Genomic DNA, 22586 nt, shown 5'->3' on the forward strand with positions numbered 1-22586 from the left:
AGTGTTTGTTTCACACGGTGGGTTTGTTTGTGCCTGTGATCTTTTGTCTCTTGAAGAAGAAAGAAGGAACACATGAAAAAGAAAGGCTTAATTGTTTTTAAATAAGGCAGCCCGAGGTGCATTTCTGCAGCGCATTTAAAAAAGAAAAAAGAAAAGGGCATTTCAAATAGAGAATTAAAGAAACACAAGGCATGTAAAAACACACATATACCGGTACGTAATTAACGTGTTCCCGTCATTTCAGACGCGAAACAAATGCCCGGCCAAAGCCAACTGGACAGCTGTGGTGTCCGCCTTCAATCGGCAGCAGCTAACAACTGCAGGTCTTATCTGTGTGAGCAGACGACGGTGACAGAAGAAGAACAGAGACACAAATCTTTAAACTCTGAGTGAGCAATTATGTTTATGGCTCCGAAATTGTATGCTTCACTTCAGGTGTCACCGCGGAAAATAAATGTGTGGAGACGAGCTGAGGAAAGTGGAACTCTGACCTCCAGATAGGACATGGAGACGCTGTACAGCATGTCGTCGCTCGTCTCCTCGATGGCACGGAACAGGTCGTTCAGCGTCTGGACGTAGATGCCCGGCTCCTTGTCGGTCCCCAGCATGGTGTACGTCTTCCCACAGCCTGGAAAACAACTGCGTTATTAAACAGGGTATGTCCATCGAGGACCAAAACAATGAAGTCATAGTTTAAGATAACATTGTTAACCACACACACACATACACACAGTCAGAAATAGTGCTCTAATAGTCACCATTTAACTATATATATAGAGAACACACACACACACACCTGTGGGTCCGTATGCAAACACGGTGGCGTTGTAGCCTGATATGAGGCCCTCAATCAGCCCTTTGGTTGTGGCCCGGTACACATCCTCCTGTGCAGAAAGCAGTAAATGACCTTAAAGCACAGAAGTGCATATTCCAGGAACACAAGTGCTATTTGTTTCGGTTTTATTGAACTTCTATTCCTTTTCAGTTTGACTGTTGACTGACCTGATTGGCTGAGTAGTCGAACGCCACATCAAACATGTACGTTTTCTCCCTGGAGCGGTTGGCACGCAGGATGTCATCGGGGTCCTCCATGGGGTCCATCAGAACCACCATCTGATGACGAAGAGGAAGGTAGAGATGGGGAAGAGAGGCGGGAAGAAGAGGCGCAGAGTTTGAGCGTGCGTTAAGTCTTCAACCCCAGATTGGCATCTGTGCTGCCAATTAACTTCGTGACATTGGAGAAGTTGCGAAAGAACATGAACTAAGGGACAGACGATGGGTTCCTGAAATATAAAAATACTGGGATTGGACGGCTCACCGGTTTGAAAAGGACGGTCTCCCTGCGAGCTTCCGTTATCATTTAGTTTTAGAAAACAACAGCCACAGCGCACAGCTGGAGCATCAGTCGGCCAGACGAGCTGACGCAACAAGAAGACGTCGACTTCGAGAACAGTGCACTCTGGATTTGTTCTTGCAACATTTCCTGCCCAAGGATTGTAAACATGTGAGAATGTGGAGGAAGGATGTCACTGCTCCAGAGTATGACAGAATGTCCTGATGACATAACAGCCCCCCGTTGGGATCAGGGACCCGTCCCACTCAAGACATCTGCCATCCTCTAAACCCTGGCCATGGAACACAGCGACCCAACGTGCCGAGCCCCTCCATGCTGCAGCATCCGGAGCGATGCGGTTGATGAACATGTTGTGTTGGTGTGCAGACGACAGTCTGAGCAGGATGTGAATACACAGAGACTGACATTGTCTTTTTGTTCTAATTGTGCTGTTGGACAAAGCGTCCGCCTCCCCCACAAGCCTCCGTGCATCACAGCTCTCCAAGAGGACGCGTCGGGGACAATGCTGCTGACAAACCAGCGAGTGGGACTGCGGTTTGACGTTGTGTCGACGGGGAGATGAACCTCGCTCTGAAGCTCCTGCTATGCAACTGGCAGAAAGGTCAATAATAATTTAAAAAGAAGGAAAACAACGTGAAGAACCCTCGAGTTTATTTCGGATGCGACGATGGGGCAGCTGGGAGTCTGCCTGGTTCCCCCCTCCCCCTCCCCCGCCTTTGTTCAGCAGTGGCCCTGGAGAGCCCTCTGAGGCCGGGAACGCTGAATCATCCCCGGCTTGTTTGATGACCCGCTCACTTTGAAGCCCCTCGATTGAAATTCAAGAGGTGAGATACGGGAGGAAAGATGGAAGAGATTCAAGATTCAAGATTCAAGATGTTTTATTTGTCACATACACACACAGGGTGTGCAGTGAAATGAAAGTGGCAATGCTCAGCAGGAATGTGCAAGGGCAACAAGTACACACTATTTACAAATAAAAAACAACACAATATTTACAGTAAGTGTGTGTGTGTGTGTGTGTGTGTGCCTAAGAGGGGCAGTTGTGTGGGTCTATGTGGGGGTCCTGGTGAGGTCGGAGTTCACAATCCTGATGGCCTGAGGAAAGAAACTCCGTCTCAGTCTCTCTGTTCTTGCAGCGTGACTACGGAGGCGCCTGCCTGACCGCAGCAGCTGAAACAGTCTGTTGTTGGGGTGGTGAGGATCCTTCATGATCCTGCCGGCTCTGGTTCTGCACCTCCTGGTGTACAAGTCCTGCAGGGTGGGGAGTGTAGTTCCAATAGTGCGCTCAGCCAAACGCACTACTCTCTGCAGAGCCTTCCTGTCCTGAGCGGAGCAGTTGCCAAACCAGGCTGTGATGCTTCCTGTCAGGGCGCTCTCTACAGCTCCAGAGTAGAAGGACTGAAGGATCCTCTAAACTTTAAATTTCCTCAGCTGCCTGAGGTGGTAGAGGCGCTGCCTTGCCTTTCTCACCAGAGTGTCTGTGTTTGTTGACCATGTCAGATCCTCGGTGATGTGGACTCCCAGGTATTTATACCCGCTCACCCTCTCCACAGTAGTCCCGTTAATCCCCAGTGGTGAGTACGCCCTCTGTTGTTGTACCCTCCTAAAGTCCACAATCAGCTCCTTAGTTTTGGTGACATTCATGATGAGGCTGTTGTCCTGGCACCAGAGTGACAGATCAGCAACTTCCTCCAGGTAGGCCTTCTCGTCGTTGTCGGAGATCAGGCCCACCACCACTGTGTCATCCATAAACTTGATGATGGTGTTGGAGCTGAACCTGGCCACACAGTCATGTGTGTACAGGGAGTACAGTAGGGGCTGAGGACGCAACCCTGGGGATCCTGTGTTCAGGGTGAGGGATTTGAGGTGTGTCTGCCCACCCTGACCACCTGTGGCCTGGCGGTCAGGAAGTCCAGGATCCAAGCACACAGGGTGGTGTTCAGTCCCAGCTCAATCAGCTTGTCGGCCAGTCTGGAGGGGCTATGGTGTTGAAAGCTGGACTGTAATCAATGAACAGCAGTCTCACATAGCCCCCTCTGGCTGTCCAGATGAGAGAGTGTGGTGTGCAGAACCTGGGAGACAGCATCATCCGTGGATCTGTTTGGGCGATAAGCAAACTGCAGCGGGTCCATGGAGGAAGGGAGGAAGGCGCAGATGTAGTCTTATCAGCCTCTCAGCATTTCATGACCACCGAGGTGAGGGCCACGGTCGGTAGTCATTCATACATGCTGGAGAAGCATTCTTGGGCACAGGGACAATAGTGGATCTCTTGAAGCAGGCGGGGACCACGGACTCCAGCCAGGAGAGGTTGAATATTGTGGTGAACACTGGAGCTAGCTGGTTAGCACAGGTTCAGTACTCGCCCAGATATGCCATCTGGACCTGCAGCTTTCCTGGTGTTCACCCTCAACAGAGCCCTCCTCACACTGTGCTCGGTCACAGAGAGTGTGTGTTCATCCCCAGCGGTAGAACTCACCTCGGCTACGCTTAACGGTGTTGTTGTTAGCGGCGAGCTAGCGCTGTTGTTGCTAGCCTCAAACCGTGCATAAAATGAGTTCAGGTCGTCCGCTAGGGATGCGTCGGCACTCACCATTGCGCGGGTCTGCTCTGGTAGTTTGTGATAGTCCGTAGCCCCTGCCATAGGCGCCTGGTGTCGCTGCTCCATCTGTGATTCCACTCTGTCTCGGTACCTCCTTTTGGCGTCCTTCACCGCCCTCCTCAGTCCATAGACCGCTGCCTTGTACTCGTCCATGTTGCGGATACAAGACCGGAGTTATAGGCAGCAGTGCAGGCGTTCACAGCTTCACGGATGGATCTATCAACCCACGGCTTTTGGTTAGAAAGTCCTAACTTTACCGTGGGGCGATGGTGTCCGTTAGCGTTGCTATGAGGCTCATTGCTACTTCCGCCAAACTCGCTGGCGTCACTGGAACTGGATTGGATCATGTCCCAGTCGGCGATACTCAGAGCGTCCTGTAGCTCAGCCTCTGATTGGTCAGACCACCGCATTACGTTCCTCGTCACTACCGCTTCCGCGATCCTTTGTTTATACTCCGGAAGCAGAAAAATGGCGGCATGGTCTGATTTCCTAACGGAGGAGAGAGACAGCCTTGTAGCCTCTCTTGAATGGCGATAGCAGTGGTCCAACGTTCTTTCCTCTGGTAGCACACGTAATGTGCTGGTGAAAGTTCGGCATGACTTTTTAGGTTAGCCCTATTAAAGTCCCCAGCCACCACCACAGCCGTCGGGATACTTGTTCTGATGCCGACATAACACATCATGTAGGTCCGATAGTGCTACGTCGGTGTCCGCTTGTGGTGGAATGTAGACGGCTGTGGTGATGACCGAGCTGAACTCCGGGAAGGTAGAATGGACGGCATGAGATCGCCAGATGTTCCAGGTTCATGAGCAGGAACGAGAAAGAGTCTTAATGTTCTTGGGGTCACACCACATGTTGTTTGTCATGAAGCAAACCCTCCACCCTTAGATTTACCAGACTCTTCCGTTCTGTCTGCACGGAAAACAGAGAAGGACTCGTTGGGCATATGACTCGATCCGCACCAGCGGGTCAGCCAAGTTTCCGTCAGACAAAAGATGTTACAATCCGCATGTCCCGTTGGAATCTGATCCTGCCCTAAAATCATCCATCTTATTTTCCAGAGACTGGGCGTTAGCAAGAAGGATGCTGGGCAAAAGGTGGACGGTGGGCTTGAACTCTCAGTCTGTTCAATTCCGCCCGCTTCCCTCGATGTTTTCGTCTCTCCCGTAGTAGCGGCCCACTGTTGTTGTTGCGGTTCGCTGCACGATCTCTGCCGGCCACGCTGATCGATGGAAAAGTGGACAAAACCCTTGTTTTGCAAAGTTTATGTCCAAAAGTGTGCTGCGGTCGTATGTTGTTAGTGCCGATGTGTTTGTGGCAAAGAAAATATTAAAAATAAACACAAAAACTAAAAGAGCGCACAATCTCCGCGGAGCTGCCGCGACGGCGACTGGACACAGCCGCGCCATCTCTGTGAGGCCACACTTGGTTGTCTTTCGAGTTTCGCCATTGACTGGGCTCAAATGAAGCCCCTTCATGACGTTTCTTCTGCGATGGCGAGCTCATAGAGAAGATGACGCCGCGAGGAGAGGCAAGTCGCACGTGCAGCACGCTCTTTTCCTCCCCATCGTCTTCACTTCCTGTTTCCTCCTCCAACTTTTCTTTTCCAGCTGCAATGACGCCCGTGTTGACATCGTGAACAAGGGAGTTCTCCTTCTCTCCGCATCAGAGCCACGTCAGCCTCTCAGGTCTGGGCCCAATCCTCCATGGGCTGTTGTATGCAATATTATAGGCTATTGAATCAGATTATAGTGAGTGTAACATTGCTCATAATTACCACAGCAGATATATGACATATTTGTATACAGATATGAAATAAATTTTGTCTCAATGCACAAGAAATGCAACATAAATAAAGCGTCTTAAAGTCAGCAGGAGCGTTAGCCCTCATCTCCTAAATGGCTGATAGTTTATAAGAGAATAAATTGTCACAAGTCCAGTTGGCAAACAACCAAACTGAGAATAGCAACCATCATCTGGTCGAAATGACGCAACTCTGGTCCGTCTCAGACGTGATGCCTTGAATTATGTTTCAAAAGCAGAAAACACAATGTTGTCGTATTGTTGTTGTTATACTGAGTATAAAAACAGATTAGCAATTGAATGTCACTTCTTTATGGTATTACTTCTGGTAATTTATTGTAAAAACTTGCATTATACAGTTTACAATGTCGTACCATGCTCACCTGTCTAATATTAGCAATGGAGGTGTTTGTGTAGTTTGGCTTTCTTGAAGAAATACGAAAAACCAGGCTCCGCCCATGCGTAAAAAACTCTGCTTTATCTTTACCAGGTTATAATACTAATACCCAATATGTTTGTGCTTCAACATTTTCAGCAGGAAGTTTCCCTATTTGATATGTTCAGATGTTTAAGCTATTTTCAGCCTATTTCAGCTGTTGGCAGCTATTTTCACCTATGTTCAGCTTTTTTTTAAAAGTATTTCAGCTATTTCCAGACATTTTAAGTTATTCATTTCATATTTCAGCACTTTTCAAACATTTTCAGCAATTTAGTTTTTATTTTTCAGCATTCCAACACATTTTCAGCAGGAAATGCATTTTCTAGTTAAGATCACAGACGACTCCGCAATCATCAGAAACTACTCAAGAGCCGCAGGCGATACGGATCAGGTATGATTTATTTCCACTTGCATTCAGCAATAATATCACACAGCCACCGATCAAAGCAGGATGTGATCAGCTGGTCCAACTGTGAGCTTATTTATCAGGCAGTTGGAGAAGCCGACCGATTCACCCCTCTTATTTGCTGTACCTGAATCGACTGTTACTCAGTGGACAGCTGCACAGCAACCACTCTATAAACACAACTGGCACAATACAGCAAACACACAGAACCTGATAAGATTAATAGAAATGCCCTGGTGTTGCTGTAACTATGGCAATGATAATTAATTACTGGGACATTTGGCTGAGACTCTAAACTCAAGCAAGACTCGGGCAAGAGAGCACATTTATCAGCTATCCATGTCTTTTTGCCTTCGTATCTGCTTCTATGGTATGGTATGGTATGGTATGCGGTTTTATTGTCATTGACTAGAGTACAGGTACAAAAGCAACGAAATTGCAAAGAAAGGGTGGATGGTGCAACTGGCATAACATGTGAGGAAGAGGCGAGAAAAAAACCCCGACTATGCCCTAAAAGGTACGAGTGTGGGAGCAGGAAAAAACACCTTAGCACATAAGCACATACATCTTAAAACATGACTAGCTTGAAGTAGGAAGGGGGAGGAGGTAAGCCAAAAGACTGGGTGATCTAAGCCCAACCATTGGAGGCAGAAGGTGACCAGCACCGACAAGCAGCCAGCCAGTCCGTCAGCCATTACAGCGCCAGCCACAGACCCCGTCCCTGTCACACTGGGGGCCAGAAGCAGGCAGAAAGGCGTGGGATGGGGAATTGGGGAGTAGTGAATGCAAATCCATTATGTTGAAGAGGGATTCGTGTGTCGTGGGCCTGGTATGTCGTCCTCCCAAATTTTAACACAACAGACAGAGTTCTCAGACCGCCTTAAGATAGTGGGTTGCTTATTCAAGATTCAAAGAGATTCAAGATGTTTTTATTTGTCACATACACACACAGGTGTGCAGTGAAATGAAAGTGGCAATGCTCATGCAGAAGATGTTGCAAGGGCAACAAGTACACACTATTTACAATAAAAAACAACACAATATTTACAGTAAGTGTGTGTGTGTGTGCCTAAGAGGGGCAGTTGTGTGGGTCTATGTGGGGTCTGGTGAGAGTCGGGAGTTCACAGTCCTGATGGCCTGAGGAAAGAAACTCGATCTCAGTCTCTCTGTTCTTGCAGCGTGACTACGGAGGCGCCTGCCTGACCGCAGCAGCTGAAACAGTCTGTTGTTGGGGTGGTGAGGATCACTTGCCATGATCCTGCAAGCTACAGTTCTGCACCTCCTGGTGTACAAGTCACCTGCAGGGTGGGAGTGTAGTTTCCAATAGTGCGTTCAGCGAGACGCACTTACCTCTCTCAGAAACCTTCCTGTCGGCGGGCAGTTGCCAAACCAGGCTGTGATGCTTCCTGTCAGGGCAGCTCTCTACAGCTCTCAGAGTAGAAGGACTGAAGGATCCTCTGAGGAAACTTTAAATTTCCTCAGCTGCCTGAGGTGGTAGAGGCGCTGCCTTGCCTTTCTCACTGCAAGTGTCTGTGTTTAAATTGATGGCCATGTCAGATCCTCGGTGATGTGGACTCCCAGGTATTTATGCCCGCTCACCCTCTCCTGGTAGTCCCGTTAATCCCCAGTGGTAGAAGTCGTCACTCTGTTGTTGTACCCTCCTAAGAGTCACAATCAGCTCCTTGGTTTTTGGTGACATTCACTTGATGGTAGGCTGTTGTACTGGCACCAGAGTGACAGATCAGCAACACCTTTCACTCCAGGTAGGCTTCTTCTCAAATCGTTGTGGAGATCAGGCCCACCACCACTGTGTCATCCATAAACTTGATGATGATGTTGGAGCTGAACCTGGCCACACAGTCATGTGTGTACACGGGAGTGATGAGGGGCTGAGGACATAACCCTGGAGGATCCTGTGTTCAGAGGTGAGGTTTGGAGGTAATGTCTGCCCACCCTGACCACCTGTGGCCTGGCGGTCAGGAAGTCCAGGATCAAGCACACAGGGGTGTTCAAGTCCCAGCTCAATCAGCTTGCCCGGCCAGTCTGGAGGGACTATGGTGTTGAAAGCTGAACTATAATCAATAGTTAACAGCAGTCTCACATAGCCCCCCTCTGGCTGTCCAAGATGAGAGAGTGTGGTGTGCAGCTGCCTGAGGAACAGCATCATCAAGTGGATCTGTTTGGGCGATAAGCAAACTGTAGCGGGTCCATGGAGGAAGGGAGGAAGGCGCAGATGTAGTCCTTTATCAGCCTCTCAAAGCATTTCATGACCACCGAGGTGGCCTTGAAGGGTCCTGGGGAGAAAACAACCACAGGTGTCTGTGGATCGGGGGAAGGGAATGAGAGAGGTTCTCGCTTCAGTGATCTTGGGGAGTTGTTGTTCAATGCTTGGCCTTGGCCAAGGCCGTCCTGGTAGAGGGCAGCAGATAAGATTAGGTTGTTTGGTCTTCAGTAGCTGCATTAGAATTTGCGCAACCACTATCCTCCATTTCCTCCCAAATAGGATTTTCAAATGAGTCCAATTTCATTTGCAAGGCCGTCAGCTTCTCACGATGTTATCATTCTGGCCGGTTTAATGCCACAGTCTGAGTGTAACTCTACCCAAGCGTCAATCATGTCGGGCAGCCTTAGGGGCTTTTAACAGCTGTCACCGTTTCATAATTTTCCGATAAGCCAGGACAGCACCAACTCCAATCAGCAGAAATCCTGTAATCATAGTTCCGAATAGGTAGATGTCTTCGTCCTCCACGGAAAGGGCTGCTAGGCTGCGACACGCCACTTCCCCGCAGCGTCCATGGTGTAACCAGCAACACCGTCCGGCAGGCAGGTTCCCCCGAACCCGAGCTTCTCGTCGAGAAGACGGTGTCAATTTCGTTAAGAGACCAGTTGATCAGGTCCATGGTTTTTAGTTCGAAGAGCGATGCTGAGAGAGTCTCTCAAGTATAAAACAAGACAAGACATGACGATAGGAGCCAAGCAGGGAAGGGAAGGTCATGGGGAGGAGAGGGAAGAAAAATGCGACCGCCTTCGAAGAGAGCCAAAAAAGAATATAACCTCATATGCATCGTTTAAACTTCAGATGTTGAAAGCCAGTCCAGGCAGATTTTGCTCGATAATCATGTGACAGTGGAAACTCCTACACTACAAAATAGAAACAGAAAAAGAGATAGAAGTGTGAGTCTTCAGTGTGATTTCCAAAACGTCCATGATGGTAATTATATTTGACCTTACGCCACTCTATACCTGCAGTTGTTCGGGAACGCAGTGACTGGTTCGCTGGTCCAGCTTGTTAACATCGATCTTTACGAGACAAAGAAAGTTCTCAATTAAGGTCCAGCTGAGGTCAGATTTCCTGCAGCGATCCAAATTGGGTCTAGTTGCTCTTTTCTTCTGGGACCGATCGGCCCTTTTCCATTGACTGCTGAATCACTCCAGACCGGCACTAAACTATCAGTGTTGACTCGAGCGGACCTGAGGGACCCGAGACCCACCTGAGGAGAAAAGGAAAGCAATTTCCTGGTCGACAGCGTCTGTAAACGCTGTGTCATTTCTAATCACGCTGTAAATGGACACCACGAGCGAAAGCCACTTTGCATTTGGACGAGGCCGGGGGCTCGTCTCAACTGTAACGTAACCCCGGGGGGACGAAACAAATGGTCACACCGTGGCTATGAAAGAAGAAAAAAAGAGACTCGTAAAATATTCATATCCCCACAACGATCAGCCAAAGTCAAAACAGCAGCGTGGTTATGCGGCGACATGAAACCAATTAGCGGGATGGAGTTACGGCAAAGCCATAAAAAGCCGTGGGGTGCGATGGAGCACCCTTTGCCCCGGCACCTTTCCCGGCTGATGACTTTTCTAATCAACGGGACCTGCTGTTCTGGTCGTTGGAGCAGCTGGCTCCACTGGGTTGGCCACATGGCTGATTACAGCGCCGCAGATCCATAATTCAAAGCCTGGGTGTGGTACGGTTTCACGAGCCAGCCGGCCCTGGTTGGTTCTGCCTGACCCGCTGCTCCACGATCGTGTGCCAAGAGACAAAGGCTGCCAAGACGACCAACAAAAGTCAGCAGTCGCGTAGACATCAGCTACCTTTTATAGGCACTGGTTTCATTTCACCTGCATGATGGCTCGGATCACTAGTAAAGTGTCAAAATAACAATTGGAAATCTCAATCATAGTAAGGGCCTGCTGTTCACTGGCCGTCACTCAATACTGTAATAACACAATTATAAGTTGCCTTAATGGTTCCCTGTCTTGTACCACTAAAGTATCTATTCTCCATGATCATCCCAAACATCCATCTGCTCTCACTGCCGACAGGTAAGGCTTGGAGAGAAACTGAAGACATATCTTGTTCAACATTTTAAGTGTAATTAACAAGAAGATAAATGACCACTTAACAGCGACACATGCTGCTCCAAGCCTGATACAATTAAGAAAATAAAACCCAAAGACAGCAAGACTGTCGATGGAGAATGCTTCTGAATCGGAGCGATACCACCTGTGCACACATTTAAAGCTTACACGCGTGTCTTGTCTTTATTGCTTTGCTTTCAAAAGGTCATGAGGTTACAACCTTTTCTTTTTTTAACAAGCTAATAGGGTTGAACGTGCATGTATTGGAGAGATTAAGACACAGGCGTTTAACCGTGGGTCATGTATCAGTGTGTTATATCTAAAGTGCATCTGGTCTTTCCCCAGAGACACCATCGTATTCCATCGTATCTCCATGCGACTTGTTGCCCCTGAATTTGTGTGAACATGTTATAATTCTATAAATTTAGAAATATAAATAGATTTGGTTATTGACAGAAGAGTGCGATGTAAAGGTGGAGAAATAGTTTAATCCCCCCCTGTCCCCATCCACCCATCCACCCGTATCTCTGGGTTGCACAATGGCATAACCAGAGAGTCGTTTAGCAATGACATTCATTTGCTGGGTCAAGAATACCGCGAAGAAGAATGGATCGAGATCACACACAAAAAAGCAATCGGGTGTAAGCTGTGACCTTAACGGGGCGACCTTTCAGGAAAGCAACTGAAGCTTTGGAAAGTCCAACGGGCACAATTGCGGCTGGTTACCTGATAGAAAACCTCAGCGCTGACCTCTCAGCACCCCAACAATGCGACTGCATATCCCGTTCCGGGGGCTCTCCGTGATCGTTGGTGTGTGTGTGTGTGCTGGATCACGGCGTACCTGATACTCGGTGCTTGATGGCGAGCTCTGCTCTTCATTTGTGGTCACTCAAGACGTCTAGGCCGACGCTGGCGGTGACGCTGTGGCAATCGAATGCCAGATCGGGACAGTCAGCTGTAATTCAGACTCAGACACTCATGTGTGCACCTGCGGACGCACACACCCAGCACGTTGTGCAACGCAGCAACAGGTCCTTAAAGATCGAGAACAGGCTGACACGCATTGATTTTCTTTCTTTCCTTCTTTCTTTCGGCAACCTGTCAATGTTTCTCTTTTCTTTTTTTCTCCTTCCGTGCTCATTACCTTCGTTATTTCCGTTTTGAACCATGTCGCACGGATGTATTATTGAAGAGCACGGGCACAGCTGCTTGCAAAGGATAAGAGGAACAATGCAGTCATTTGTCATTCATGAATGCAATTGATTGGAACTCCCCAGGGGATCTCAGTTCAGTGTGAAGATGTGGGGGGTCCAGTAATGTCCCCTTTAAAAATCAAATAATAATGTTCATGTGTCAGGTGTTTCTATTTCAAACAAGTGCAAAAAGTATCACAAACTTCTTTCTCGGCCTTTTGCAGCAACTTGAATCGATATTTATAACGCATTTTAAAAAGTTTTGAGATATCCTGCAAATGAATGAAGACAATCGCCGAAGCAATTAGACTAATGAGCAGCAAAGCTATTATTTATCCACTCGGCGCAATCGCAAACAACACACATCCAAGGGTACAGCAGCAGCCAGGATCACGAGCTCAATGCAAGACACTGGCTATTAGAGGTCAGACATGACCTTGAGTTCAGAGGCTGGCCTCAACACACAAACTAGCACAATCGGCAATTACCAAGACAACAACAAACACACACACTCGTGCTGTAACGCACCACAATCCCCTTTCAGGGTCAATGTGAACCGCGGATTTACACAGTTTAACGTTAACCGCCACAGTGTGAGATCAAGTTTTGTTACTGACAATCGTTGTCCACCGATATTCAGTCAAATATGCGATGAGGACATCAGCATTTATGCTTTTCTACTTTTGGATCTCTGATAATGTTACATTGTAAACAAGGAGAGCTATTTCAAGATAACAGCACCACTAACGGCCAACGAACGGAGGTTGCATTCGGTTACAATAGGATGCGTTCAGGCTCTTTTCAGTGAAAATGAGCATCGGGAAAGGGGTGAATTATAACGTAATCACGATGAGTTCACATGTAATCTCGTAAAATGGCGTTGGTGAGAAACTTGAATGAATACAGTCGTTTGAAGATGTTTTCACAGCAACACAAATATATATTATAGATGAATTATGACCTATATACACAAGCTCCTTCCAGTTACTCCGGACATGCAAACGTGGTCATAACAATTCGTATGATTTGATGAGCAACAAGTGTGAGCACTCAACAGTTGCAGCAGAGCAGCAGTGAAACGGGAATATCGGCTGGCTTCAAATGAAACATGCGAGCTGCTCATTTGGATATGGAAGTCGGTCCGTATCCCTTTCAGGTGGACGAAGTCGCGAGAACACCGTTGCTAGGCAACTGACTGCAAAAATGGTGAATGATTTATTTGTTGTTGCATTTCAATAAAACAGAAGACTTATCTTATACTGATTAATAATTAAATAAATGACTTTCAGGGGCTTTAAAAGGAATCAGCTACGGTCACACCTCAACAACTATACAGATTATTACGATCACACAGAATAGCAGAAAAGACTCATGGAGAATATTTTAGAATAATAGGTTTAGGAGGAAAGGGGACACAGTATTTTAATCTTGGAAAAAATGGCATTTTAAAATGCGGCGCAGACTAATGTCCCCCGCCATTAACGCTTACGAAAATAAAAATGACAGCATTATGATATACCCCTTATAATTATATATAGATCTCTCATTATAGATCGTCTTTCTTCCTTTAATCTATTATATTGTGTAACAACACACACTTTGGGTAAGTAATGCCCTGTGGGGGGTCTTCACAGTGTCACGTTAACATGTTCACGCGTACTGACGTCGGTAGCGGCAGAGTGATCGTCGACAGTCTCATATTTACAGGCGTATTCGTCCGATTTGCTTCCATCAGACACGACAAAGTGGCACATGTCGTCTCTGTGGAACACAAAAGCAGCCATTGGTGATCCAGAGTAGCTTTGTGTCTTTGGCGGTCACAGAACGTTCCAGCAGGTTTTGAAAATACCCAGCACTCTCTTTTCCGAAGATGAAAGATCTCACGTACCAGAATAAAGAACCGCCCCATGAGACGGCAAAGCTCGCGACGCGGAAAACAAAATTGTCGGAGAGATGAAAAACAGACACACAAAGTGGGGTTTGAGTGCCGACATTAAGTGTCCCCTCAAGATATCCGGAGCACATTAAGTGTTGAGTGTGCGGGTAGCATGTTTGCATTGTGTTTCAGGTCTATGTTTGTACAATTGTACGGTCTTGATTATGTCCCAGTGGTTATTACCTTCGCATTGAAAATGCGGAAGGTTATGTTTTGATCGCCGTGTATTTATTTATTTATTTGTATGCGTGTTCCTCGCATAACAAAAAAAGTTTTCAACCGAATCGCATGAAATTTGGTGGGATGATTGGTTATTATCCGGGGACCATTTGATTAGATTTTGGGATCGATCGGGTCAAAGTCATGGAAAGGTCAAAATCTTCTTTTTACCATAGCACGGTCAATTTGTATCCAATTGGCATGCAACTAATGCCAACATGTTCATAATTCAATGCCCAATCTTGTGATATGCGAAGGTATGCGCTCTACCGAGTGCCCGTTCTAGTTTATAATATATTTCTGGATGCAGAACTCACAACTAAACACAATAAGGCTCATGACTCATCTTGTTCTGCTCCGCCACTGCTTCCTTCCGGGTCGCACTACTTCCTGAATACACTTCCATCGTTCCTGGTGTTCGTCTCATGTATGTGCCTCGCCAGACAAACATGTTGTTATGACTGGGGTATGACGGAGAAAGCACCCTGAGAGATTGACTCCCACTGCTGCCTCCAAACCGGGGACTTCTGGGAGACGCCGTCTTCGTAAACACGCTCCGCAGCGTCGCTGCAAATCCGTCCTCGGTGCCACGTGTTGCTCCCCCAACCCACCACACTCTGTTCCTCACAACTCCTCCGTTCACATTTCATATTCACAGGGCATTTGTTTAGCTCTCATTCAGTTCAATTTGCCTGTGTCTTTAGGGGATTCAGAGAGGACGATTGACGACCACATGCACCTGGGTTGTTGTAGGGAATCAACTTACGACCTCTTGGCTATGTCACGATTGACCCCTCCCTGCCTGAGTACTGCGCTCCTGATTCTGTTACACGGAACCGAGCACACAACCCAAAGGATCTGCTCCGTTCACGTGGACGCTTGTCCCCTGAAATGGAAAAGATGCTTACGTAATCTGCAACATAATTAGTTGATGAGGTTCCAGCCAAAGCCCTTTGGGAAGTTCCTTCCTTTCCCCCAACCCCCCCACGGACTGCACAATGACCCACGGTGCTCCCAAGGACACAGGGTGGGTTTGTAACACCTCGATTATATTAGACCGTTTTTTTTAATTGCCTAATAAACTCATTGTGATTCCTCGGTGTATCTTGGTCTTTACAGCAAAGGCCGAGCTGAGCTCCTAGAGGGGTTAGTCAGACGCAAAACGTGTGTTTCCTTGAGTGCTAAAAGCTGTTTAGAAGAACTCCCAGCGGGGCCACTCCGGCGTCTAGTCTCCTTCACAGGCCGCTCGTGGTGAGCCGCCACGCCCTGCCCTCTCAGCGAGATTAGGAGTGGAAGAGCAGGCAGGGCATTGAGAGGGATCACGCACAACTCGCACGAACCATGCGCAGACCGACACACACACCGCAGCCCTCGTTTGTAAACGAGACTCCAGGGAGGGGCGGAGCTCCGAGGAATCGGAGATGAAGAGTGTCATCAGAAGTACAAGTGGAGTCAGGAGGACATTTGCAAAGCGAAGATGTGCCACCTTCCGGGGTCAGATGGTCCATTTGTGTTGACATGTTGACCTCGGGAGAAAGGAGAATGAAGTAGAACTAGCTCACGCTCGTGAGCCAAAATAAACTCTTTCGTGCTTCGTGCTCACTCCTTCATTCCGGGTTCAGGTCTCATTTCTGACTCTCTCCCTAGAGGTGGAGGTTAAATCTTCACAGCTAAGAGGGGCACGTTATTTGTAGTTCCGTTCCCTCTCTTGTTCAACCGTGGGGCTTTTCAAACGCTCTGCATCGTTAAACAAAGACTGTATGGACAAACTCCATTTTTTCATATTTATTCATTAAACTTTTCACAGTTTTTGCACATCATTGTCCACTGCCCGCGAGGACATTTCGGCCTGGAATTGGTCAAAAATGTCTCGTCTTTCGTGTAAAAACAAAACCGTGTTTGTAGGTTAAACAGCTCATATCTATTTAGTATTGCTGTGAAGATTACATGTGATGTCATGATCATAATATATTTTACATTCGAGAGCAGCAAATTGCATATCATTTGGCGAACGCCTTTCTCATTCACAAAAGTATGTTTTCCAGGAAGAATCAGGCGAACTCCAGCGCAGCTTCTCCAGGTGAAGGCAACGTTAAACTCCCATCACTGAGAGAACTCTACACGGAGCACTGAAAAGAGGGGAATTGTACTCCGGAAAAGCAGAAGATGTGTTCATGGCATTCATTGTACTTGGACCGGGCACTTTAGTTGTTTGCCTGCTGGCTGACATCAGGGATCAGGATGAATCACAGGCCTCACGGGTTATTCACATAAACACACGGATGAATACATGGTTGAAAAGTATTTTTCAGTCTCTAGTCCTCTCGTTGTTATGAAGAAGGTCTTTTCTCTCCTCCGTTATCGGCACACAACGGAATTATCGCTCTGAAGAGACGACCATGAAACCCAAGCATCAATATCTCGTGTGATATATATATTGTGACGACACTTAAAGTGCCCCCGCCCTCTTTTTCCATGCATAGGACTTTACGACTGAGGGACGCGTATAAATACAAAAACAAACAAACAATGGCGCCGACCTCGTCTGTGTGTCTCCATGGAGACGAGGCCTCGCCATAAAGCATTTCCCACTGTGTGCTACTGATAGCGCAGCAAGACATGCTCAACGAGTTGGAGTGCTCCGTGAGACGCATCCTGCAGGCTGTAAACACTCTGTCCTACGAGACGCTGAGAGCAACATGTGTTTGAACACATTTATAGACGTGATTACTGCCCTGACTCCATCTCCGCTGGCAAGACCGAGCGATAATAAGAAACCTTTCTGTGTAAACACACCGGAGCTAAAAGAGTCGCTTTGAATGAAGGGTATTCTGCAGTGTGTCGCTAACTCTGATACGTTATCCCGTCTAATGACGAGTACATGAGGGCTTAAGGAGAGGTGACCAACTCTTTCAGTCAAAGGTTTTAAGACTTCCAACGTCCTCGACACAGGTTGTTATTGTTACTGCAACAGCGTTAACCCTTTGTCACATTGCAGTGTCATCGTGCGTTAATACAGCCACAAGCAGGGACCAGAACATGCTGGGCATGAGGACCAAACACGCCTTTTGAAAAACATTCACAATTGCCTGTTTCTACTCTAAAAAAACTTGTTTCTCCTCTTTTTTAAAAACATTAAATAAGTTTCAAAATAAAATGTTCTGGTGTCCATTCATTGCGAAACCCAATGTGGTCTCAAAAGTGGTTCTTTGGTCGTTTTTAACTGCCCATGGTTTCCCAGACAACACTGGTTGCGCTGGTTTCTTAATATCCCTCTCTTTACAGAGCCGGCCGGAACGTTGATCTAAATTGTTATAGTTTCCTTCTTTCCGACATCAGAGAGAGAGAGAGAGAGAGAGAGCAGGTGGCAGAAGGCTTAACCTGATCTAAAACCCATCCCATGAGCTCATCACTGCCGGCTTAGTCAGCTTCAAGATGTCTGTTTCCAGTGAGCCACGAGCACCCTGCTCATCTGTCTGAGCGCGACATGCCAAAGTCACCAGTGCACCGTGTTGGGTGTTTGTGGAGCGACGGCCTGTGGAAGGGTCTGCAGGTAGAGTACAGACTCTCTCTAAATGTAGATGAACACAGATTCACTCAACCACTCCGTCTTAATAAAAGCAAGCCGCTAATCCTTCCCGGTAAACATGCCTGAGTGGACCTGATACGACCCCTTGGAGACCATACAGCATATCTGTCGGTTTGTAATGATCTCCACGTACAAAATACAACATGAACTACGCTATTCAGGTATAAAATCAACAGGAGACACACAACAAAACGTGTTTTATCTCCGGCTGAGCTTTGGTTGTGCTGGAGACAATAACAAAGCCTTGTTATGGTGTCTGTGTCAGCATCATTTGCACCTGCCTACCGCTATGCTCTAATCCCCATGTGTCCAAGCCTATTTTAATGATGTCATGGCAGACAGAAGTGCTGATGCTGTCCTTAAGACTCGGCGTAATTCGATTACTTCTGAGAAGACAAACAAGTCGTGTCTCAGCACCGTGGATTATCGGTTTTGAGAAGTTTTCCATCCAGCGCTGTTACGCCGAGGAAACTCTGAGCCGCCAGGTCCGCTGTTACTCCTCCGGATTCGTCCGTCCACCACCTGTATGGCCAACACCATCTCAGTCAGCCTCCAGGGAGAGAGACACCTCGGCGGGCTGCCGGCTCATAATCATCTGCACTCCCTTGTCATCATCCCACACTCACACTGTTAGGACTGCTAAATGGTCTCCAAGAGGGGCCCGGTCAGAAGAGAGGGCTGCTGGTGACGACGGCCCTCGTGGAGCTCCTTCTCGTTTGGCCACATGGTAACAACCTCATTGCATGCTGTGCACAGTGGCTCAAAGGACAAGATCCTCCCAGGGACAGCAATCCAATTAGGTTTTTTTTCATTGTTAGAATAGATCAATCCAAATTGCAGGACTCTGTTGTAATTTGTATGGATACGTGGAAGCTCTTCATGGCGCTGTGCCAACGGCTGCTTGTTTCAGTAGTGGCGTTTTGCTTTTATTGTCTGTTTTTTGCACTTTCTTTCACGTTTGTCTTAGTTCGGACACTGGACCATAACTACTTTTTCGATAATTCTACTGTGGCTTTTGTTCACTTTGTCGTAGTATAGAGCCACAGCAAAACAATGGACCGTCGTCTACTCGCGTGCTCAGTTGATCGCGCTGTGCAGGCGAAGCTTCTGCCTGGAGACAGACCTGTGATCCCGCTGGAGCTACGGAGAAGGGCTCGCGGTTGCAGATCGGGTGTCAAGCGGAGGGCTAAAACGAGAGATACAAACCCTCGGTACCGTCGATCGAGGTCTTTGGCGAATAAGGCGGATGAGCTCGGGCGCTGGTAATGTCTGAGAGGATCTTCCGTGAGAGCAGTCTTGTGTTTCACTGAGGCATTGGCTACGACTATCCGGATCACAGCAGAACTGTTCGGGCTGACAGAGGCTACACAGGCGGTAAGAAGAGGCGGGATCGCTGTTTATGTGAATGAGCGGTGGTGCCATCCGGACCATGTGTGCGTGAAGGCGCTTCTGCAGCGAACATTCTGTTGGCGGGGATGCGCCCGTACTGTTGCCGAGAGTTCCGTCGCCATTGTGGTTGGCCATCAGCTGACGCTGAGGAAGCTGTCATCCACTCCACTGTGTCTGCTCTGCTGAATCATCAGCCTGGAGCATTCATGGCTATCACTGGTGACTTTAACCACACCACATTGGAAAAAGCTCTGCCAACCTTCCATCAATACATAGACTGCCCAACAAGGAACAATAAAACTCTGGACTTGCTGTATGCTAATACAAAGGCGCATATACGCCACTTCCCCTCGGCTCATGACCTGGGTCGGCTGACACAGGTATGTTCCTCTGGTGAAGAGGCTGCGGTGACCACCAGGACTGTGAGGAGGTGGTCTCTGGAGGCTAACGCTCTACAGGACTGCTTGTCAACGGACTGGGATGTGTTGTGTGGACATGCAGGAGGACATCAACAGTATGACCGACTGCATCACGGAATACATCAAGTTCTGAACACACCACCATCCCATCACGGACTGTCGCTGCTTCCCCAACAACAAGCCCTGGATCACCAGGGACCTGAAGGCCTTCTTAACATGAAAGCTGCTTTCAGGTCTGGGATGAGCTGAGGAGGCAAGCGCAACCTAAAGGTGAAGCTCAGGGAGGCAAGGACTCCTACAGGAGGAAGCTGGGCCAAACAGCTGAACAACAAGGGAGGTGTGGTCTGGCATGAGCAGATAACTGGCTTCAAGGTGGGAGGGAGACAGCCAGGGCTCCCTGGAGGGCCAACAGGCTGAACTGTTTTTCAATAGGTTCAGTTCACAGCCCTCTCCTGTCTCACATCACACCTCCCAAACACCTCCTCCCCTCTGTCCCCTGCTGAGCTGCACATCCACGAGCCCTCAATAACAATGGGCTCCACCTCCCCTCTCTCTGTGACTGACCAGGTGAGAAGACAGCTGGAGCCCAGCGCAGAGCTGAAGGTCCTGATGGCATCAGCCCCAGGGTCCCTAAAGACCTGCGCCACCCAGCTGTCTGGTGTCCTGGCGCCTCTTCAACCTCAGCCTGAGGCTGGGGAAGTCCCGGTGCTGTGGAAGACGTGCCTGGTCCCTGTCCCAAAGTCAACACCATCTGGCCTCAACGACTACCGACGGTCGCCTCACCTCCCATGTGATGAAGGTGCTGGGAGGCTGGTCTTGGCCCACCTCCGAGGGTGAAATCGTCGTTGGACCCTCTGCAATTTGCTTACCAGCCTCATGGTGGGGCGCCATCATCTACCTGCTGCGAGCTCAGTCGCACCTGGCGGTGTCTCTGTGAGAGTCACTTTCTTTGACTTCTCAGTGCATTAACACCATCCAGCCACTGCTGCTGAGTGAGAAGCTGCAGGTGGCGGTGTGGCCTGGATCACTGACTACCTCACAGGCAGACCACAGTTTGTCAGAATGGGGCGTGTGCTGTCTGGAGCGGTGGTGAACTGTTCTGTCTCCTTCCTCTTCACCCTGTACAGTGACTTCCAGTACAACACGGTCATGCCATCTGCAAGTACTCTGATGACTCTGCAGTGGTGGTGTATTAGGGATGGACGGGAGGAGGTACAGGGCAGTGGTGAGTGACTTTGTAAAGTGGGCTGAGAACCACCTGCGGCTGAGCGTGGCCAAGACCAGAGATGGTGGTGGACTTCGGAGGCGAGGGGTGGACGTGGACATGGTGGAGGAGTACAAGTACCTGGGCGTCTCCATCGACAGCCGACTGAACTGGAAGGCCAACATCAACGCTGTGTACAAGAGGATGAGTCGACTCTTTTTCCTGAGAAAGCTTCGATCCTTCAACGTGTGCAGCAAGATGTTGGAGTTATTCTACCAGTCGGTTGTGGCATGTGCTGCACTTTGCCATTGTCTGCTGGGGAGCAGCACCAGCCGTCTTAACAAACTGGTTAGGAAGGCTGGCTCCATCATGGCTGCCAGCTGGAGCACCTGGAACAGGTGGGTGAGAGGCGTTGAAGAAACTGGTGTCATATTGGACAACCCGGACCACCCTCTCCACCACCTCCTACAGGGACAGAGGTACTTTCTCAGGCGTCTCCTCACGCTCCGCTAGGACAGATACAGGAGAACATTCCTGCCGGCAACAGTTCTCTTGCCAGATCACCCTAACCCTTCTTATATTTTGTGTTTTGTTTTTATTCTTGTGTTGCTGGATTAATAAAGTATATATCTATCTATCTATCTATCTAAGACGGCCTTCCGCTGCTGGCATATAACTGTGGCCGTCATAACCATCCCTGTCCTTGTTTACTCGAATGGAAAACACAATTAGCGGAATGGCTCAAAGCAGTTTACTTGCCAAATAAATTAAACATCTATCTCATATTGAGCAGGGGTGAAAACAAAACAAGACTGAGTGAACAGTCAGGCTTCATTTTGTGAGTATTGCCTGTTTTTTTTCTTTTCGTCTTGTCTTATGTATTACTTTCATTATCTATAATTCCACTAAATATTTTGTTGATCACTTGGCCTAAAGAATGTTTAAAAAATAGAAAAAAATAACAATTGAAATGTTTTCGCTTTAAAAAAAAGTACTTCATTAATGTATTGATACTTAAAATCGTTGTCAATTCATTTTCTGGTCGGCAATTAATCGCCGGAGGAAATGCCCGGTCATGACGAGGACCTGAGGACCCGAGGATCATCAGTCTCTGACGGAGCCCTCATTTCACGGATAGTATGCAAATCCTAATTACTTTGTGCCACTCATCGATGCGATTACGGATAGCGATGCAGTGATGGCCGCAACAGCAAAAGAAGCTACAGCAACAACGGGCAGTTAGCAACAGCAACGTCTTAGGTTGAATTAAAAATGAGTGAAGGCTGGTGTGGAGGATGGTGTGTTTGAGCGAGCGAAGCACTGGGGGGCAATAACCAGTGATATTTAGTTAGCAGCAGCAACAATACAACAGCAGAACTGGTCCATAAATATGTGTTGAGTGTAGTTTATGCACAGGGTGGCATTAATGTCTGAAAAGCAAACACATTTCGAGACTGATCTTACAAGAGTTTCCTCCCGAAGCACAAAAATATGTACTCAGAACAAACTTCACTCTGGGAAATAGCAACAGCTGATTGGTATGAATTAAATGCCTGTAGAAGGTCAAGTGATTGAACACATTAAAGTCTGCTAACAGGTCTCGGGCATGTGGACGCAAGTGGTGTAAAAAGCCTTGTGTGGCTCCAGAAGGGAGCTGTGTTGAGCCTGGGACTT

At 48.0% G+C, this 22586-nt stretch overlaps 2 protein-coding genes across 6 annotated transcripts in view; both read right to left on the bottom strand.

Annotated features, from left to right (window-relative positions):
• rpl38 (ribosomal protein L38) overlaps positions 1 to 22586 on the bottom strand; it is a 134003-nt gene that overhangs the window by 30193 nt on the left and 81224 nt on the right. The gene's annotated exons all lie outside the window — the stretch shown is intronic.
• kif19 (kinesin family member 19) overlaps positions 1 to 22586 on the bottom strand; it is a 48886-nt gene that overhangs the window by 19346 nt on the left and 6954 nt on the right. For all 5 annotated transcript variants that reach the window (XM_056430741.1, XM_056430739.1, XM_056430740.1 and 2 more), the window contains 3 exons: positions 1003 to 1113; positions 797 to 884; positions 492 to 628 (listed from right to left, as the gene is read on the bottom strand). In XM_056430741.1, coding sequence (XP_056286716.1) covers positions 492 to 628; positions 797 to 884; positions 1003 to 1113 — 336 coding nt within the window. The remainder of the gene's footprint in view (positions 1 to 491; positions 629 to 796; positions 885 to 1002; positions 1114 to 22586) is intronic.

The sequence above is a fragment of the Pseudoliparis swirei genome, chromosome 13, assembly GCF_029220125.1.
Source record: "Pseudoliparis swirei isolate HS2019 ecotype Mariana Trench chromosome 13, NWPU_hadal_v1, whole genome shotgun sequence".
NCBI classification, from domain to species: Eukaryota; Metazoa; Chordata; class Actinopteri; order Perciformes; family Liparidae; genus Pseudoliparis; species Pseudoliparis swirei.